The sequence below is a fragment of the Coregonus lavaretus genome (assembly GCF_964263955.1).
Source record: "Coregonus lavaretus genome assembly, chromosome: 6".
Classification (NCBI taxonomy): domain Eukaryota; kingdom Metazoa; phylum Chordata; class Actinopteri; order Salmoniformes; family Salmonidae; genus Coregonus; species Coregonus lavaretus.
This window is the reverse complement of record NC_139993.1, coordinates 35,693,123-35,714,912: the sequence shown is the minus strand read 5'-3', so window position 1 is coordinate 35,714,912 and position 21,790 is coordinate 35,693,123. Positions and strand designations below refer to the sequence as shown.

General features: G+C 42.0%; 3 protein-coding genes across 3 annotated transcripts; all 3 read right to left on the bottom strand.

Annotated features, from left to right (window-relative positions):
• Window positions 1–1,252: 1,252 nt before the first annotated feature.
• On the bottom strand, window positions 1,253–3,214 carry LOC311131232 (complement factor D-like). The gene is made up of 5 exons (XM_084164086.1): window positions 3,078–3,214; window positions 2,622–2,772; window positions 2,301–2,442; window positions 1,912–2,178; window positions 1,253–1,798 (listed from the first exon to the last, which is right to left on the bottom strand). The coding sequence occupies exons 1-5, from the start codon at window positions 3,136–3,138 to the stop codon at window positions 1,646–1,648; spliced, it is 774 nt and encodes a 257-aa protein (XP_084020212.1). The 5' UTR covers window positions 3,139–3,214; the 3' UTR covers window positions 1,253–1,645.
• Window positions 3,215–7,754: 4,540 nt separating this feature from the next.
• LOC311130815 (granzyme-like protein 1) lies at window positions 7,755–9,444 on the bottom strand. The gene is made up of 5 exons (XM_084163613.1): window positions 9,332–9,444; window positions 8,876–9,026; window positions 8,557–8,698; window positions 8,035–8,301; window positions 7,755–7,921 (listed from the first exon to the last, which is right to left on the bottom strand). The coding sequence occupies exons 1-5, from the start codon at window positions 9,390–9,392 to the stop codon at window positions 7,769–7,771; spliced, it is 774 nt and encodes a 257-aa protein (XP_084019739.1). The 5' UTR covers window positions 9,393–9,444; the 3' UTR covers window positions 7,755–7,768.
• A 4,564-nt stretch (window positions 9,445–14,008) lies between these two features.
• Window positions 14,009–15,646, bottom strand: LOC311131595 (complement factor D-like; the record flags this gene model as incomplete). Its single annotated transcript, XM_084164663.1, has 5 exons — window positions 14,009–14,175; window positions 14,289–14,555; window positions 14,811–14,952; window positions 15,130–15,280; window positions 15,586–15,646. 5 exons carry the CDS (start codon window positions 15,644–15,646, stop codon window positions 14,023–14,025), a joined length of 774 nt encoding a protein of 257 aa, XP_084020789.1. The 3' UTR covers window positions 14,009–14,022.
• Between the last annotated feature and the right edge of the window lie 6,144 nt (window positions 15,647–21,790).

The following is a 21,790-nucleotide window of genomic DNA, read 5'->3' as shown; positions in this document are numbered from 1 at the left end:
TAAATGCTTTTGTCTTGTCTCATGTCTGTTGTGTCAAGACTCTCAGGTATGGTTATATCTAGCAGAGGGAGCAAGAGAGTGGGGGCGGGGACGGGGACGGGGGACTCACAATGAAAACTAGTTGAGATAGATATTGGCCTACACAGTGCACCTATTCAGAAACAACATGTTAACTACGAAAGGGCCATACCTTTCAAGTCACTATAGAAACAACAGTAAAACATTAAATGCAATGTTAGTTTCAGATTAAGAGGAAGTTGTGTTGTGATCATTGAAGTGGAACCTTGTTGAATAATCTTGGACCTTGGTGGTATTCTTCTGTGAAACTACATCTGAGTGTTTCTCAGCACACAGAAACAGAGAGACAAGTTTCCACGTGTGGTGGTGTTGGGTGATGACTGCTGAAGATGCAAGAAGAGCTAGCTGCCTAAAGATGTATACTCAAATCAAATCAAAGTTTATTGGTCATGTACGCAGTTTATCAGATGTTATAGCAGGTGCAGCAAAATGCTTATGTTACTAGCTCCTAACAATGCAGTAAAATGTCAAACAAATAAAAACATTTAAAAAAAGAAATGTCAGAACGAATCCAATTACCGGTAACCCAAAAGCTCTGTAACAGTAATCCAAATGCAATCTGTACGTATATACTGTACATCGGATGAATATACACACATGAGGCTACTTGCGTTGACTTAAAGAGCTTGGTCATATTTTTAACCGTATATAGCCTTTATCTACAGTGAAGAAATGACTTGAGGCTGTTAATGGAAATCAACTAAAATACACACATACATGTGCGTGCATAAACAGTTTCTCTTACGTCCGCAAACACATTCTCACAGGCACACAGACACGGTACAGAGCTCATTGAAGAACGGACATCCTTTTCTGTTTGATACAGTGATATATATTTGAAGAGTTTCATTCCAAAACTCCAAATATCCTTTTTCAGAAATGTTGGTGAATTAGCTTTTATTGTTTAAAGAAATTATGAAAGAGATTGGTGTGTTTTTACACTATCTAATCATGGCATGGGATTTGTTCAATGACAGACATGTAGTTGTTAAAAATCTATCACTTGATGGTTTCATTTCAGACAGATAATCATGTTTCTGGGTTTTTTTTATGCAAAATGCTATATATTTGCCTCACTATCAGAGAAATAAGTAGTACTGCTAGGTTTTACGCAGTCAAATGTAAGAAATAACAAAAATAACAAAAAACATTATAAAGAAATGTACAAATGTTAGATTGGTGACATCAACATACATCTTTTTTTTATTATATATAATTCAATACAGTAATATGAGATCTGTATGTAAAACAAATAAAAAAATTGACATTTTAGTCATTTAGCAGATGCTATTATCCAGAGCGACTTACAGTAAGTTAATTAATCTTAAAATAGCTAGGTGAGACAACATCATATCACAGTCAAATATACAGGATACAAACATTCCATTCCAGCTAAACAATGGATATACAGCCTACAACAACAAACACAAACATTTTCATACACATCTGAAATCTATTAATAAAAAATCTGAGAACAGTAATATTTTACACACACACATGAAGGTACCCATAAGCGTTTTGGAAATAAACTCTTCATTTATTACTCACTCAATGTATATTTCATTCCTTAATACTTCATGATACACTTGATCCAGGAAAGATACTTGGATATTTTGGTGTAGACGTTGGGCTTCTGTGGCTCATTGCAGTTGTCTTTCTGGTTAAAGGACACAACTCCTACTGCTGTCCCCTTGCACACCAGAGGACCTCCTGAATCTCCCTGCAATAATAGTTGAAATAAGGGAATGAAAAAACTAAATTACTCTACATTTACAAAGAAAGTCACTTTATAATTAATGCATTATCAGAATTAAAGACATTCTATGACCATACCTGGCAAACGCCTTTATAATCAGCAGCAGTACCACCAGCACATATCATAGACGGGGTTATGGTGCCAGTTTTCCCCCAAGATCTCTGGCAGGAACTTCTGTCTACAACAGCTACATTCACCTCTAGAAGGCATGGGTTTGGAGAACCGCCTGTTTTGGTGGCACCCCACCCTGCGACGGTACAGAAGGATTTGGCCTTGATGTCCTGGTCTTTCTTAGGGAGAGGGATCTGCTGCACAGCTTTGCTCTTCGGGGTAGTTTTGACAAGCTACATTTGGAGCACATGATCATACAGTTGATGATATTATACAAAATATTATTATACACATCTTCCAAGGTTTTCATACATGACTACTGCACTGGATTTTGCATACTTCCGCTGTCATGTACCTGCAACAGCATGATGTCGTTCTCCAATGTCTTAGCATTGTAACCAGGATGTATGTGATAATCTTTCACATCAATGATGTAAGAAGAACTTCGAGGTATTGTAATGTCATGAGCACCAACCATAACCGTCAGATTCACACCCCTGTGAAGAGGAAACAACAGTCTACTTACTGAGCACCTGAGCACACAGAACATTCTACAGCATAAAACAAATATGCCATTTTTAACAGATACCAGAGAACAAAAATGAGTAGTTAAAGTTGTGGAAGTCATTTTCTTACCTAAATAGTTCAATAGGATAAGAGTAAAACACACAATTACCATATGTAGCAGTGGGCGGCTGTCATGACAAAGCTCTCAGACACGAGGAACCCTCCACAGATATGCTTAGTCTTGTTTTGTACAGAGACCATGTAGGGTTTGGAGTTGCGTCTGGATTCTGCTCCATTCACTATGCCAGAGTCCTGGTAAGCTGGGACAGAGAGATTTGCCCTAATGAAACGTAAGCAGGGGTGGGCTATCACGTCGATACAAGATATTGAATTGTTTTTCATCACATCAATTGTTCTGGTCTTTACCATACAACTAATTGATTAATTGTACCATAATTGTCAGGTTACATTATAAAACCAGAAAGAAGACCTTCTGTGTGTCTATGTCCCTAGCGTCCCTTTGCTGTTCTAGAGAATAGATGAGGGTGAGAAGGTCAAAAGTTTCCCACTCTGCTGCCCTCTCACCCCAGAGTGAGAAGAGGTCAAAGGTGAAGTTTGGTCTTACCTGTCAGCCCTGGAGCAGGCAGGAGAGTGATGAGCAGGAGCAGGAGAGATGTGGCAGCCATGTTGTCAAAGAGCGTGATTGAAAATGTGTTCGAGAATGTGAGAGAGTGAGTGATGGAGTCTTTGTCTTCTCAGACTGGTGGGTTTTGAAGTGCTGAGTGTCTCTATGAACTCCTTCACAGGATGTACCACCTGCTAGCGTCACAGGATCTCACCTCTCAGAGTGTGAACTTACCATACGTACTATCGATTGACACCTCTTATAGGCCTAGATCATCCACCACATTGTGACTGTTAATATTCGCTGGAAAACAGCCCTAAGATTATATATATTTTTCAACCTACGCTCTTAGAAAAAAGGGTTCCAAAAGGGTTCTGCGACTGTCCCCATAAGATAACCCTTTTTTGGTTTCAGGTAGAACCCTTTTAAGCATAACTCTTTTGGGTAGCATGTAGAACCCTCTGTGCAAAGGGTTCTACATCAAATCAAATCAAATGTTATTTGTCACATGCGCGAATACAACAGGTGTAGACCTAACCGTGAAATGCTTACTTACAATCCCTTAACCAACAATGCAAGAAATAGAGTTAAGAAAGTATTTACTGAATAAACTAAAGAAAAAATTTAATAAATTAAATAAAAAGTAACACAATAAAATTACATAACAATAACGAGGCTATATACAGGGGGTACCGGTACCGAGTCAATGTGAGGGGGTACAGGTTAGTCGAGGTAATTTGTACATGTAGGTAGGGGTAAAGTGACTGGTGTCAATGTAAATAGTCTGGGTGGCCATTTGATTAATTGTTCAGTAGTCTTATGGCTTGGGGGTAGAAGCTGTTAAGGAGCCTTTTGGACCTAGACTTGCCACTCCGGTACCGCTTGCCATGCGGTAGCAGAGAGAACAGTCTATGACTTGGGTGACTGGAGTCTTTGACAGTTTGTTGGGCCTTCCTCTGACACCGCCTAGTATATAGGTCCTGGATGGCAGGAGCTTGGCCCCAGTGATGTACTGGGACGTACGCACCACCCTCTGTAGCGCCTTACGGTCGGATGCCAAGCAGTTGCCATACCAGGCGGTGATGCAACCGGTCAGGATGCTCTCAATGGTGCAGCTGTATAACTTTTTGAGGATTTGCGGACCCATGCCAAATCTTTTCAGTCTCCTGAGGGTGAAATCTTTTCAGTCTCCTGAGGGGGAAAAGTTGTTGTAGTTCCCTCTTCATGACTGTCTTGGTGTGTTTGGACCATGATAGTTTGTTGGTGATGTGGACACCAAGGAACTTGAAACTCTCGACCTGCTCCACTACATCCCCGTTGATGTTAATGGGGGCCTGTTCGGCCCTCCTTTTCCTGTAGTCCACCATCAGCTCCTTTGTCTTGCTGACATTGAAGGAGAGGTTGTTGTCCTGGCACCACACTGCCAGGTCTCTGACCTCCTCCCTATAGGCTGTCTCATCGTTGTCCGTGATCAGGCCTACCACTGTTGTGTCATCAGCAAACTTAATTATGGTTTTGGAGTCGTGCTTGGCCACGCAGTCGTGGGTGAACAGGGGAGTACAGGAGGGGACTAAGCACACACACCCCTGAGGGGCCCCGGTGTTGAGGATCAGCGTGGCAGATGTGTTGTTGCCTACCCTTACCACCTCGGGGCGGCCCGTCAGGAAGTCCAGGATCCAGTTGCAGAGGGAGGTGTTTAGTCCCAGGGTCCTTAGCTTAGTGATAAGCTTTGTGGGCACTATGGTGTTGAACGCTGAGCTGTAGTCAATGAACAGCATTCTCACATAGGTGTTCCTTTTGTCCAGGTGGGAAAGGACAGTGTGGAGTGCGATTGAGATTGCGTCATCTGTGGATCTGTTCGGGCGGTATGCGAATTGGAGTGGGTCTAGGGTTTCCGGGATGATGGTGTTGATGTGAGCCATGACCAGCCTTTCAAAGCACTTAATGGCTACCGACATGAGTGCTACGGGGCGGTAGTCATTTAGGCAGGTTACCTTCGCATTATTGGGCACAGGGACTATGCTGGTCTGCTTGAAACATTTAGGTATTACAGACTCGGTCAGGGAGAGGTTGGAAATGTCAGTGAAGACACTTGCCAGTTGGTCCGTGCATGCTCTGAGTACACGTCCTGGTAATCCAAAAGGATTCTACCTGGAACCACAAGGGTTCAACCTGGAACCAAAATGGGTTCTTCAAAGGGTTCTCCTATGGGGACATCTGAAGAACCCTTTTTGGTTCTAGATAGCACCTTTTTTTCTGAGCGTGTACTGGTACTACAGTATTAGTTAACTTTCTTTGATCAAACAGATGTACAGTTTTAATCCTGACTTTTTCACTTGAAAAATGGCTTTAAGTATTTGTAATTCCAGAAAGTATTTATGCTTGATATCACTGTAATGCTTGTTTTTAGTTTAGAAATTGCATTTTGAAAGGCCATGTGTCTGAGGTACTGTAGTATATCCAGCAGAGGGGACAAGAGAGTCAGAAATATTTCTGAAAGTTATTTAGTCTTACAACCAAGAGATGGAGCAGCGTCCACAGTTTAATTAATAGACATGGTGCTGGTTTCCCACATTCAATGTTTTTGTTGTTGTATTTTTATTTATTATATGTATATATATATTTTTTTTACAATGCATTGTTACTGTGTGTAATATTAACCCAGAGTGTTTTGTATAACACTAGGGAATCCATCCTCATTCAAGAGCTACAGTATGTGTCTTACATGGAGGTCGATGCCCTCCTGGGTGTGACCCCATTGTGTGTCAATGTAACCACTACATGCCAACCATGAACAACTAGCCAGTGTGTCTATGTATGCTGATGACTCAACACTATACATGTCAGCTACCACAGCAACTGAAATTACTGCAACTGCAGTTAGTTTCAGAATGGGTGGCAAGGAATAAGTTAGTCTTAAATATTTCAAAACTAGAAGCATTGTATTTGGGACAAATCATTCACCAAACCCTAAACCTCAACTACATTTTCTGGAATTTTCCAAGCGGTTTAAAGGCCTAGTCAACTTCTGACCCACTGGAATTGTGATACAGTGAATTATAAGTGAAATAATCTGTCTGTAAACAATTGTTGGAAAAATTACTTGTGTCATGCACAAAGTAGATGTCCTAACCGACTTGCCAAAACTATAGTTTGTTAACAAGACATTTGTGGAGTGGTTTGTGTAAGTGTATGTAAACTTCCGACTTCAACTGTAAATACTTCTGAAAAAGTGTGGAAATCATATTCTTCTATACTAATACAATTGTTCAGAGAAATACATTTTGTTTAACAAGTATTGGTCACAAAATCAACATTTTGCAATGGACATCTCATTCTCTGGACTTGAAAACCTGTGGTGTGAATTTGAAGAGGGCAGTCCATAAGCAAAGACAAATTATATCAAGGATCTGGAAGGATTCTGTATGAAGGAATGGAATGGTCTAAGATCCCTCCCAATGTGTTCTCCAACCATAGCCGCGGGAAGTAGGGGTGCTGAGGATGCTGTAGCACCCCCTGAAAAATCGGAATTAAAAAAAAATAATTAATAAAAACAGATATTATACTTTTTTTAAATATTTTTTTTCACAAAAGTAGTGTACTGGGCCTTCACTAGTCCTGTATTAGAGGACCGATATAGATGTCTGTAGCGCGAGCAAAACATTTTTTTCAGCATCTCCGTTTTGGCAAAGTAAGGTTGTTAGTTATAAAATTAAGAACAGTATCTTGCAAGATTCCATAGTTGGAATTGTAAGAGTTGTTGCCCTGTTCCTTTCTCTGCGGTCGTCATTCTAATGGAATCCAAAAAGAACAAAACCCTGTCCTCAAACATTTACATCAAAAGGTGCAAAGTTATGGGCAAAGACCCAAAACATCCCCATCAAATTAAATATTTTTCTTGATCAAATAACATGGAAAACAACCACTTTTTGTGCAGTATTAATTTACCATCGTTACAAACCGCTTCATGTAAATGTACATTACTGTATTGTACGCAGGCTGGTCATCTAGGTTTTGTACCTGTGGACTTTCCATGAAGAAACACAATGCACAATACAGTAATTGAGTACATTGAGACATCAAGTGGTTTGTGATGATATGATGTGGTTTAGTTGGTAGAGCATGGCGCTTGCAACGCTAGGGTTGTGGGTTTGATTCCCACGGGGGACCAGTATGAAAATGTATGCACTCACTACTGTAAGTTGCTCTGGATAAGAGTGCCTACTAAAATGTAAAAGGAATGAATTACCATTTTTTAAAATGCACCCCCCCCCCCCTCCCCCCACTTCTTGCGGCTATGTCTCCAACTCATAAAACATTTTAGAAGAAGGCTCAGTACCACTATCCTTGCAAGGTGAGGTATTGAAACGTATTGAATACAGGGGTGTCAATAATTTTGACCCCTACCTTTTTGAGAAAAAAAGTTATCACTTGTTAAACAAAATCTCTTTCTCTGAGCAAGGCTATGTATTCCATTCCAGCTAAACAATGCATATATAGCGTTTAGCAAAAAAATAAAAAAACATTTTCATACACATCTGAAATCTATGAATTAAAAATCTGAAAATGGTAATGAATGTACCCATAAGCAATCATTTCTGATGAATAAACACAAATGTGAAGAATTGGTAAATATAGCGTTTTGGAAATAAACTCTTAATTTATTACTCACTCAATGTATATTTCATTCCTTAATACTTCATGATACACTTGATCCAGGAAAGATACTTGGATATTTTGGTGTAGACGTTGGGCTTCTGTGGCTCATTGCAGTTGTCTTTCTGGTTAAAGGACACAACTCCTACTGCTGTCCCCTTGCACACCAGAGGACCTCCTGAATCTCCCTGCAATAATAGTTGAAATAAGGGAATGAAAAAACTAAATTACTCTACATTTACAAAGAAAGTCATTTTATAATTAATGAATTATCAGAATTAAAGACATTCTATGACCATACCTCGCAAACACCTTTATAATCAGCAGCAGTACCACCAGCACATATCATAGATGGGGTTATGGTGCCAGTTTTCCCCCAAGATCTCTGGCAGAAACTTCTGTCTACAATAGCGACGTTCACCTCCAGATGGCGTGAGTTTGCAGAACCGCCTGTTTTGGTGGCACCCCACCCTGACACAGTACAGAAGGATTTTGCCTTGATGTCCTGGTCTTTCTTAGGGAGAGGGATCTGCTTCACAGCTTTGCTCTTCGGGGTAGTTTTGACAAGCTACATTTGGAGCACATGACCACACAGTTGATTCTCCAATAAGCTACATGATATTATACTAAATATTATTATACACATCATCAAATGTTTTCATACATGACTACTGCACTGGATTTGAACAAACCTAACTGTGCTTGTTTGGTTTTTTCTCTCCATTAGATCTAAGGTCTATTGGCATTTATTGTTGGTGTAATGGTGTGATAATGCTAAGCTAATAGACATTCTCACACTGTGCATACTTTCTCTGCCATGTACCTGCAACAGGATGATGTCGTTCTCCAATGTCTTAGCATTGTAACCAGGATGTATGTGGTAATATTTCACATCAATGATGTAACAACAACTTTCCTGCCTTGTAATGTCATGAGCACCAACCATAACCGTCAGATTGAGAAAGAGAAAACCACAGTCTACTTACTGAGCACACAGAACATTCTACAGCATAAAACAAATATGCCATTTTTAACAGATACCACAGAATCATTTATGACTTTTTGGTGTGAGTAGTTAAAGTTGTAGATGTCATTTTTTCTTACCTAAATAGTTCAATAGGATAAGAGTAAAACACAATTACCATATGTAGCAGTGGGCGGCTGTCATGACAAAGCTCTCAGACACGAGGAACCCTCCACAGATATGCTTAGTCTTGTTTTGTATAGAGACCATGTAGGGTTTGGAGTTGCGTCTGGATTCTGCTCCATTCACTATGCCAGAGTCCTGGTTAGCTGGGACAGAGAGATTTGCCCTAATGAAACGCAAGCAGTGGTGGGCTATCATGTCGATACAAGATATTGAATTGTTTTTCATCACATCAATTGTTCTGGTCTTTACCATACAACTAATTGATTAATTGTACCATAATTGTCAGGTTACATTATAAAACCAGAAAGAAGACCTTCTGTGTGTCTATGTCCCTAGCGTCCCTTTGCTGTTCTAGAGAATAGATGAGGGTGAGAAGGTCAAAAGTTTCCCACTCTGCTGCCCTCTCACCCCAGAGTGAGAAGAGGTCAAAGGTGAAGTTTGGTCTTACCTGTCAGCCCTGGAGCAGGCAGGAGAGTGATGAGCAGGAGCAGGAGAGATGTGGCAGCCATGTTGTCAAAGAGCGTGATTGAAAATGTGTTCGAGAATGTGAGAGAGTGAGTGATGGAGTCTTTGTCTTCTCAGACTGGTGGGTTTTGAAGTGCTGAGTGTCTCTATGAACTCCTTCACAGGATGTACCACCTGCTAGCGTCACAGGATCTCACCTCTCAGAGTGTGAACTTACCATACGTACTATCGATTGACACCTCTTATAGGCCTAGATCATCCACCACATTGTGACTGTTAATATTCGCTGGAAAACAGCCCTAAGATTATATATATTTTTCAACCTACGCTCTTAGAAAAAAGGGTTCCAAAAGGGTTCTGCGACTGTCCCCATAAGATAACCCTTTTTTGGTTTCAGGTAGAACCCTTTTAAGCATAACTCTTTTGGGTAGCATGTAGAACCCTCTGTGCAAAGGGTTCTACATCAAATCAAATCAAATGTTATTTGTCACATGCGCGAATACAACAGGTGTAGACCTAACCGTGAAATGCTTACTTACAATCCCTTAACCAACAATGCAAGAAATAGAGTTAAGAAAGTATTTACTGAATAAACTAAAGAAAAAATTTAATAAATTAAATAAAAAGTAACACAATAAAATTACATAACAATAACGAGGCTATATACAGGGGGTACCGGTACCGAGTCAATGTGAGGGGGTACAGGTTAGTCGAGGTAATTTGTACATGTAGGTAGGGGTAAAGTGACTGGTGTCAATGTAAATAGTCTGGGTGGCCATTTGATTAATTGTTCAGTAGTCTTATGGCTTGGGGGTAGAAGCTGTTAAGGAGCCTTTTGGACCTAGACTTGCCACTCCGGTACCGCTTGCCATGCGGTAGCAGAGAGAACAGTCTATGACTTGGGTGACTGGAGTCTTTGACAGTTTGTTGGGCCTTCCTCTGACACCGCCTAGTATATAGGTCCTGGATGGCAGGAGCTTGGCCCCAGTGATGTACTGGGACGTACGCACCACCCTCTGTAGCGCCTTACGGTCGGATGCCAAGCAGTTGCCATACCAGGCGGTGATGCAACCGGTCAGGATGCTCTCAATGGTGCAGCTGTATAACTTTTTGAGGATTTGCGGACCCATGCCAAATCTTTTCAGTCTCCTGAGGGTGAAATCTTTTCAGTCTCCTGAGGGGGAAAAGTTGTTGTAGTTCCCTCTTCATGACTGTCTTGGTGTGTTTGGACCATGATAGTTTGTTGGTGATGTGGACACCAAGGAACTTGAAACTCTCGACCTGCTCCACTACATCCCCGTTGATGTTAATGGGGGCCTGTTCGGCCCTCCTTTTCCTGTAGTCCACCATCAGCTCCTTTGTCTTGCTGACATTGAAGGAGAGGTTGTTGTCCTGGCACCACACTGCCAGGTCTCTGACCTCCTCCCTATAGGCTGTCTCATCGTTGTCCGTGATCAGGCCTACCACTGTTGTGTCATCAGCAAACTTAATTATGGTTTTGGAGTCGTGCTTGGCCACGCAGTCGTGGGTGAACAGGGGAGTACAGGAGGGGACTAAGCACACACACCCCTGAGGGGCCCCGGTGTTGAGGATCAGCGTGGCAGATGTGTTGTTGCCTACCCTTACCACCTCGGGGCGGCCCGTCAGGAAGTCCAGGATCCAGTTGCAGAGGGAGGTGTTTAGTCCCAGGGTCCTTAGCTTAGTGATAAGCTTTGTGGGCACTATGGTGTTGAACGCTGAGCTGTAGTCAATGAACAGCATTCTCACATAGGTGTTCCTTTTGTCCAGGTGGGAAAGGACAGTGTGGAGTGCGATTGAGATTGCGTCATCTGTGGATCTGTTCGGGCGGTATGCGAATTGGAGTGGGTCTAGGGTTTCCGGGATGATGGTGTTGATGTGAGCCATGACCAGCCTTTCAAAGCACTTAATGGCTACCGACATGAGTGCTACGGGGCGGTAGTCATTTAGGCAGGTTACCTTCGCATTATTGGGCACAGGGACTATGCTGGTCTGCTTGAAACATTTAGGTATTACAGACTCGGTCAGGGAGAGGTTGGAAATGTCAGTGAAGACACTTGCCAGTTGGTCCGTGCATGCTCTGAGTACACGTCCTGGTAATCCAAAAGGATTCTACCTGGAACCACAAGGGTTCAACCTGGAACCAAAATGGGTTCTTCAAAGGGTTCTCCTATGGGGACATCTGAAGAACCCTTTTTGGTTCTAGATAGCACCTTTTTTTCTGAGCGTGTACTGGTACTACAGTATTAGTTAACTTTCTTTGATCAAACAGATGTACAGTTTTAATCCTGACTTTTTCACTTGAAAAATGGCTTTAAGTATTTGTAATTCCAGAAAGTATTTATGCTTGATATCACTGTAATGCTTGTTTTTAGTTTAGAAATTGCATTTTGAAAGGCCATGTGTCTGAGGTACTGTAGTATATCCAGCAGAGGGGACAAGAGAGTCAGAAATATTTCTGAAAGTTATTTAGTCTTACAACCAAGAGATGGAGCAGCGTCCACAGTTTAATTAATAGACATGGTGCTGGTTTCCCACATTCAATGTTTTTGTTGTTGTATTTTTATTTATTATATGTATATATATTTTTTTTTTACAATGCATTGTTACTGTGTGTAATATTAACCCAGAGTGTTTTGTATAACACTAGGGAATCCATCCTCATTCAAGAGCTACAGTATGTGTCTTACATGGAGGTCGATGCCCTCCTGGGTGTGACCCCATTGTGTGTCAATGTAACCACTACATGCCAACCATGAACAACTAGCCAGTGTGTCTATGTATGCTGATGACTCAACACTATACATGTCAGCTACCACAGCAACTGAAATTACTGCAACTGCAGTTAGTTTCAGAATGGGTGGCAAGGAATAAGTTAGTCTTAAATATTTCAAAACTAGAAGCATTGTATTTGGGACAAATCATTCACCAAACCCTAAACCTCAACTACATTTTCTGGAATTTTCCAAGCGGTTTAAAGGCCTAGTCAACTTCTGACCCACTGGAATTGTGATACAGTGAATTATAAGTGAAATAATCTGTCTGTAAACAATTGTTGGAAAAATTACTTGTGTCATGCACAAAGTAGATGTCCTAACCGACTTGCCAAAACTATAGTTTGTTAACAAGACATTTGTGGAGTGGTTTGTGTAAGTGTATGTAAACTTCCGACTTCAACTGTAAATACTTCTGAAAAAGTGTGGAAATCATATTCTTCTATACTAATACAATTGTTCAGAGAAATACATTTTGTTTAACAAGTATTGGTCACAAAATCAACATTTTGCAATGGACATCTCATTCTCTGGACTTGAAAACCTGTGGTGTGAATTTGAAGAGGGCAGTCCATAAGCAAAGACAAATTATATCAAGGATCTGGAAGGATTCTGTATGAAGGAATGGAATGGTCTAAGATCCCTCCCAATGTGTTCTCCAACCATAGCCGCGGGAAGTAGGGGTGCTGAGGATGCTGTAGCACCCCCTGAAAAATCGGAATTAAAAAAAAATAATTAATAAAAACAGATATTATACTTTTTTTAAATATTTTTTTTCACAAAAGTAGTGTACTGGGCCTTCACTAGTCCTGTATTAGAGGACCGATATAGATGTCTGTAGCGCGAGCAAAACATTTTTTTCAGCATCTCCGTTTTGGCAAAGTAAGGTTGTTAGTTATAAAATTAAGAACAGTATCTTGCAAGATTCCATAGTTGGAATTGTAAGAGTTGTTGCCCTGTTCCTTTCTCTGCGGTCGTCATTCTAATGGAATCCAAAAAGAACAAAACCCTGTCCTCAAACATTTACATCAAAAGGTGCAAAGTTATGGGCAAAGACCCAAAACATCCCCATCAAATTAAATATTTTTCTTGATCAAATAACATGGAAAACAACCACTTTTTGTGCAGTATTAATTTACCATCGTTACAAACCGCTTCATGTAAATGTACATTACTGTATTGTACGCAGGCTGGTCATCTAGGTTTTGTACCTGTGGACTTTCCATGAAGAAACACAATGCACAATACAGTAATTGAGTACATTGAGACATCAAGTGGTTTGTGATGATATGATGTGGTTTAGTTGGTAGAGCATGGCGCTTGCAACGCTAGGGTTGTGGGTTTGATTCCCACGGGGGACCAGTATGAAAATGTATGCACTCACTACTGTAAGTTGCTCTGGATAAGAGTGCCTACTAAAATGTAAAAGGAATGAATTACCATTTTTTAAAATGCACCCCCCCCCCCCTCCCCCCACTTCTTGCGGCTATGTCTCCAACTCATAAAACATTTTAGAAGAAGGCTCAGTACCACTATCCTTGCAAGGTGAGGTATTGAAACGTATTGAATACAGGGGTGTCAATAATTTTGACCCCTACCTTTTTGAGAAAAAAAGTTATCACTTGTTAAACAAAATCTCTTTCTCTGAGCAAGGCTATGTATTCCATTCCAGCTAAACAATGCATATATAGCGTTTAGCAAAAAAATAAAAAAACATTTTCATACACATCTGAAATCTATGAATTAAAAATCTGAAAATGGTAATGAATGTACCCATAAGCAATCATTTCTGATGAATAAACACAAATGTGAAGAATTGGTAAATATAGCGTTTTGGAAATAAACTCTTAATTTATTACTCACTCAATGTATATTTCATTCCTTAATACTTCATGATACACTTGATCCAGGAAAGATACTTGGATATTTTGGTGTAGACGTTGGGCTTCTGTGGCTCATTGCAGTTGTCTTTCTGGTTAAAGGACACAACTCCTACTGCTGTCCCCTTGCACACCAGAGGACCTCCTGAATCTCCCTGCAATAATAGTTGAAATAAGGGAATGAAAAAACTAAATTACTCTACATTTACAAAGAAAGTCATTTTATAATTAATGAATTATCAGAATTAAAGACATTCTATGACCATACCTCGCAAACACCTTTATAATCAGCAGCAGTACCACCAGCACATATCATAGATGGGGTTATGGTGCCAGTTTTCCCCCAAGATCTCTGGCAGAAACTTCTGTCTACAATAGCGACGTTCACCTCCAGATGGCGTGAGTTTGCAGAACCGCCTGTTTTGGTGGCACCCCACCCTGACACAGTACAGAAGGATTTTGCCTTGATGTCCTGGTCTTTCTTAGGGAGAGGGATCTGCTTCACAGCTTTGCTCTTCGGGGTAGTTTTGACAAGCTACATTTGGAGCACATGACCACACAGTTGATTCTCCAATAAGCTACATGATATTATACTAAATATTATTATACACATCATCAAATGTTTTCATACATGACTACTGCACTGGATTTGAACAAACCTAACTGTGCTTGTTTGGTTTTTTCTCTCCATTAGATCTAAGGTCTATTGGCATTTATTGTTGGTGTAATGGTGTGATAATGCTAAGCTAATAGACATTCTCACACTGTGCATACTTTCTCTGCCATGTACCTGCAACAGGATGATGTCGTTCTCCAATGTCTTAGCATTGTAACCAGGATGTATGTGGTAATATTTCACATCAATGATGTAACAACAACTTTCCTGCCTTGTAATGTCATGAGCACCAACCATAACCGTCAGATTGAGAAAGAGAAAACCACAGTCTACTTACTGAGCACACAGAACATTCTACAGCATAAAACAAATATGCCATTTTTAACAGATACCACAGAATCATTTATGACTTTTTGGTGTGAGTAGTTAAAGTTGTAGATGTCATTTTTTCTTACCTAAATAGTTCAATAGGATAAGAGTAAAACACAATTACCATATGTAGCAGTGGGCGGCTGTCATGACAAAGCTCTCAGACACGAGGAACCCTCCACAGATATGCTTAGTCTTGTTTTGTATAGAGACCATGTAGGGTTTGGAGTTGCGTCTGGATTCTGCTCCATTCACTATGCCAGAGTCCTGGTTAGCTGGGACAGAGAGATTTGCCCTAATGAAACGCAAGCAGTGGTGGGCTATCATGTCGATACAAGATATTGAATTGTTTTTCATCACATCAATTGTTCTGGTCTTTACCATACAACTAATTGATTAATTGTACCATAATTGTCAGGTTACATTATAAAACCAGAAAGAAGACCTTCTGTGTGTCTATGTCCCTAGCGTCCCTTTGCTGTTCTAGAGAATAGATGAGGGTGAGAAGGTCAAAAGTTTCCCACTCTGCTGCCCTCTCACCCCAGAGTGAGTAGAGGTCAAAGGTGATGTTTGGTCTTACCTGTGAGCCCTGGAGTGGGCAGGAGAGTGATGAGCAGGAGCAGGAGAGATGTGGCAGCCATGTTGTCAAAGAACGTGTCTGAGAACGTGATTGAAAATGTGAGAGAGTGAGAGATGGGGTCTTTGTCTTCTCAGACTGGTGAGTTTAGAAGTGGTGAGTGTCTCTATGAACTCCTTCACAGGATGTACCACCTGCTAGCTTCACAGGATCTCACCTCTCAGAGTGTGAACTTACCATACATACTATCGATTGACACCTTTTATAGGCCTAGATCATCCACCACATTGTGACTTTTAATATTAGCTGGAAAACAGCCCTAAGATGATATATATATTTTCCTACCTAGTGGTATTATTACTGCACTTTCTTTGATCAAACAGATGGACAGTTTTAATCCAGACACGTGAAAAATTGCTTAATCAAGTAATTGTAATTCCATATAGTATTCATTCTTTTTATTTATTTATTTATTTTACCCTTATTTTTTCAGGTAAGTTGACTGAGAACACATTCTCATTTACAGCAATACAACTGTAATGCTTGTATTTATACTGAACAAAAATATAAACGCAACATGCAACAATTTCAAAGATTTTACTGAGTTACAGTTCATAAACAGTGGGGGAAAAAAGTATTTAGTCAGCCACCAATTGTGCAAGTTCTCCCACTTAAAAAGATGAGAGAGGCCTGTAATTTTCATCATAGGTACACGTCAACTATGACAGACAAATTGAGAGAAAAAAATCCAGGAAATCACATTGTAGGATTTTTAATGAATTTATTTGCAAATTATGGTGGAAAATAAGTATTTGGTCACCTACAAACAAGCAAGATTTCTGGCTCTCACAGACCTGTAACTTCTTCTTTAAGAGGCTCCTCTGTCCTCCACTCGTTACCTGTATTAATGGCACCTGTTTGAACTTGTTATCAGTATAAAAGACACCTGTCCACAACCTCAAACAGTCACACTCCAAACTCCACTATGGCCAAGACCAAAGAGCTGTCAAAGGACACCAGAAACAAAATTGTAGACCTGCAACAGGCTGGGAAGACTGGATCTGCAATAGGTAAGCAGCTTGATTTGAAGAAATCAACTGTGGGAGCAATTATTAGGAAATGGAAGACATACAAGACCACTGATAATCTCCCTCGATCTGAGGCTCCACGCAAGATCTCACCCCGTGGGGTCAAAATGATCACAAGAATGGTGAGCAAAAATCCCAGAACCACACGGGGGGACCTAGTGAATGACCTGCAGAGAGCTGGGACCAAAGTAACAAAGCCTACCATCAGTAACACACTACGCCGCCAGGGACTCAAATCCTGCAGTGCCAGACGTGTCCCCCTGCTTAAGCCAGTACATGTCCAGGCCCGTCTGAAGTTTGCTAGAGTGCATTTGGATGATCCAGAAGAGGATTGGGAGAATGTCATATGGTCAGATGAAACCAAAATAGAACTTTTTGGTAAAAACTCAACTCGTCGTGTTTGGAGGACAAAGAATGCTGAGTTGCATCCAAAGAACACCATACCTACTGTGAAGCATGGGGGTGGAAACATCATGCTTTGGGGCTGTTTTTCTGCAAAGGGACCAGGACGACTGATCCGTGTAAAGGAAAGAATGAATGGGGCCATGTATTGTGAGATTTTGAGTGAAAACCTCCTTCCATCAGCAAGGGCATTGAAGATGAAACGTGGCTGGGTCTTTCAGCATGACAATGATCCCAAACACACCGCCCGGCAACGAAGGAGTGGCTTCGTAAGAAGCATTTCAAGGTCCTGGAGTGGCCTAGCCAGTCTCCAGATCTCAACCCCATAGAAAACCTTTGGAGGGAGTTGAAAGTCTGTGTTGCCCAGCGACAGCCCCAAAACATCACTGCTCTAGAGGAGATCTGCATGGAGGAATGGGCCAAAATACCAGCAACAGTGTGTGAAAACCTTGTGAATCAAATCAAATCAAATCAAATCAAATTTTATTGGTCACATGCGCCGAATACAACAGGTGCAGACATTACAGTCAAATGCTTACTTACAGCCCTTAACCAACAGTGTATTTATTTTTAACAAAAAAAGTAAAAATAAAACAACAACAAAAAAAGTGTTGAGAAAAAAAAGAGCAGAAGTAAAATAAAATAACAGTAGGGAGGCTATATATATATATATACAGGGGGGTACCGTTGCAGAGTCAATGTGCGGGGGCACCGGCTAGTTGAGGTAGTTGAGGTAATATGTACATGTGGGTAGAGTTAAAGTGACTATGCATAAATAATTAACAGAGTAGTAGCAGCGTAAAAAGGATGGGGTGGGGGGGCAGTGCAAATAGTCCGGGTAGCCATGATTAGCTGTTCAGGAGTCTTATGGCTTGGGGGTAGAAGCTGTTGAGAAGTCTTTTGGACCTAGACTTGGCACTCCGGTACCGCTTGCCGTGCGGTAGCAGAGAGAACAGTCTATGACTAGGGTGGCTGGAGTCTTTGACAATTTTGAGGGCCTTCCTCTGACACCGCCTGGTATAGAGGTCCTGGATGGCAGGAAGCTTGGCCCCAGTGATGTACTGGGCCATACGCACTACCCTCTGTAGTGCCTTGCGGTCGGAGGCCAAGCAGTTGCCATACCAGGCGGTGATGCAACCAGTCAGAATGCTCTCGATGGTGCAGCTGTAGAATTTTTTGAGGATCTGAGGACCCATGCCAAATCTTTTCAGTCTCCTGAGGGGGAATAGGCTTTGTCGTGCCCTCTTCACGACTGTCTTGGTGTGTTTGGACCATGATAGTTCGTTGGTGATGTGGACACCAAGGAACTTGAAGCTCTCAACCTGTTCCACTACAGCCCCGTCGATGAGAATGGGGGCGTGCTCAGTCCTCTTTTTTTTCCTGTAGTCCACAATCATCTCCTTTGTCTTGGTCACGTTGAGGGAGAGGTTGTTGTCCTGGCACCACACGGCCAGGTTTCTGACCTCCTCCCTATAGGCTGTCTCATCGTTGTCGGTGATCAGGCCTACCACTGTTGTGTCGTCGGCAAACTTAATGATGGTGTTGGAGTCGTGCCTGGCCATGCAGTCATGGGTGAACAGAGAGTACAGGAGGGGACTGAGCACGCACCCCTGAGGGGCCCCCGTGTTGAGGATCAGTGTGGCAGATATGTTGTTACCTACCCTTACCACCTGGGGGCGGCCCGTCAGGAAGTCCAGGATCCAGTTGCAGAGGGAGGTGTTTAGTCCCAGGATCCTTAACTTAGTGATGAGCTTAGAGGGCACTATGGTGTTGAATGCTGAGCTGTAGTCAATGAATAGCATTCTCACGTAGGTGTTCCTCTTGTCCAGGTGGGAAAGGGCAGTGTGGAGTGCAATAGAGATTGCATCATCTGTGGATCTGTTGGGGCGGTATGCAAATTGGAGTGGGTCTAGGGTTTCTGGGATAATGCTGTTGATGTGAGCCATGACCAGCCTTTCAAAGCACTTCATGGCTACAGACGTCAGTGCTACGGGTTGGTAGTCATTTAGGCAGGTTATCTTAGAGTCCTTGGGCATGGGGACTATGGTGGTCTGCTTGAAACATGTTGGTATTGCAGACTCAGTCAGGGACATGTTGAAAATGTCAGTGAAGACACTTGCCAGTTGGTCAGCACATGCTCGGAGTACACGTCCTGGTGATCCGTCTGGCCCTGCGGCCTTGTGAATGTTGACCTGCTTAAAAGTCTTACTCACATCGGCTACGGAGAGCGTGATCACATAGTCATCCGGAACAGCTGGTGCTCTCATGCATGCTTCAGTGTTGCTTGCCTCGAAGCGAGCATAGAAGTGGTTTAGCTCGTCTGGTAGGCTTGTGTCACTGGGCAGCTCGCGGCTGTGCTTCCCTTTGTAGTCTGTAATAGTTTTCAAGCCCTGCCACATCCGACGAGCGTCAGAGCCAGTGTAGTACGATTCAATCTTAGTCCTGTATTGACTCTTTGCCTGTTTGATGGTTCGTCGGAGGGCATAGCGGGATTTCTAATAAGCATCCGGGTTAGAGTCCCGTTCCTTGAAAGCGGCAGCTCTACCCTTTAGCTCAGTGCGGATGTTTCCTGTAATCCATGGCTTCTGGTTGGGGTATGTACGTACGGTCACTGTGGGGACGACATCATCGATGCACTTATTGATGAAGTCAGTGACTGATGTGGTGTACTCCTCAATGCTGTCTGAAGAATCCCGGAACATGTTCCAGTCTGTGCTAGCAAAACAGTGCTGTAGCTTAGCATCTGCGTCATCTGACCACTTTTTTATTAACCGAGTCACTGGTGCTTCCTGCTTTAGTTTTTGCTTATAAGCAGGAATCAGGAGGATAGAGTTATGGTCAGATTTGCCAAATGGAGGGCGAGGGAGAGCTTTGTAAGCGTCTCTGTGTGTGGAGTAAAGGTGGTCTAGAGTTTTTTTTCCTCTGGTTGCACATTTAACATGCTGGTAGAAATTAGGTAGAACGGATTTAAGTTTCCCTGTATTAAAGTCCCCGGCCACTAGGAGCGCTGCATCTGGATGAGCGTTTTCCTGTTGATTTATGGCCTTGTACAACTAATTCAGTGCAATCTTAATGCCAGCATTGGTTTGTGGTGGTAAATAGACAGCTATGAAAAATATAGATGAAAACTCTCTTGGTAAATAGTGTGGTCTACAGCTTATCATAAGATACTCTACCTCAGGCGAGCAAAACCTCGAGACTTCCTTAGAATTTGATTTTGTGCACCAGCTGTTGTTTACAAATATACACAGACCGCCACCCCTTGTCTTACCGGAGTCAGCCGTTCTATCCTGCCGATGTAGCGTATAGCCCGCTAGCTGTATGTTATCCATGTCGTCGTTCAGCCACGACTCGGTGAAACATAAGATATTACAGTTTTTAATGTCCCGTTGGTAGGATAACCGTAATCTTAGGTCATCCAATTTATTTTCAAATGATTGAACGTTGGCTAATAGGATTGATGGAAGAGGCAGTTTACTCGCTCGCCGTCGGATCCTTACAAGGCACCCCGATCTACGTCCACGATATCTCCGTCTCTTCCTCACGCGAATGACGGGGATTTGGGCCTTGTTGGGTGTCTGTATGATATCCTTCGCGGCCGCCTCGTTGAAGAAAAAATCTTCGTCCAATACGAGGTGAGTAATCGCTGTCCTGATATCCAGAAGCTCTTTTTGGTTATAAGAGACGATGGCAGAAACATTATGTACAAAATAAATTACAAATAACGCGGAAAAACACACATAATAGTACAATTGGTTAGAGGGCTGTAAAACGGCAGCCATCTTCTCCGGCGCTGTTATGAGGATTTGACTTACAGAAAATGTTTGACCTGTGTCATTTCCAACAAAGGGTATATAACAAAGTATTGAGAAACTTTTGTTATTGACCAAATACTTTTTTTCCACCATAATTTCCAAATAAATTCATAAAAAATCCTACAATGTGATTTTCTGGATTTTTTTTCCTCATTTTGTCTGTCATAGTTGACAGGTACCTATGATGGAAATTACAGGCCTCTCTCATCTTTTTAAGTGGGAGAACTTGCACAATTGGTGGCTGACTAAATACTTTTTTTCCCCACTGTAAGGAAATCAGTCAATAGAAATAAATTAATTAGGCCCTAATCTATTGGTTTCACACGACTGGGCAGGGGCACAGCCATGGGTGGGCCTGGGAGGGCATAGGCCCACCCACCGGGGAGCTAGGCCCAGCCAATCAGAATGACTTTTTCCCCACAAAAGGGCTTTATTACAGACAGAAAGACTCCTCAGTTTCATCAGCTGTCTGGGTGGCTGGTCTCAGACGATCCCGCAGGTGAAGAAGCCGGATGTGGAGGTCCTGGGCTGGCGTGGTTACACGTGGTCTGCGGTTGTGAGGCCAGTTGGACATACTTCCAAATTCTCTAAAACGATGTTGGAGGTGGCTTATGGTAGAGAAATGAACATTCAATTCTCTGGCAACTGCTCTGGTGGACGTTCCTGCAGGTAGCATATCAATTGCACGCGCCCTCAAACTTGAGACATCTGTGGCATTGTGTTGTGTGACAACTGCACATTTTACAGTGGCCTTTTACTGTCCCCAGCACAAGGTGCACCTGTGTAATGATAATGCTGTTTAATCAGCTTCTTGATATTCCACACCTGTCAGGTGGATGGATTATCTTGGCAAGTGAAAAATGCTCACTAACAGGGATTTATACAAATTTGTACACAACATTT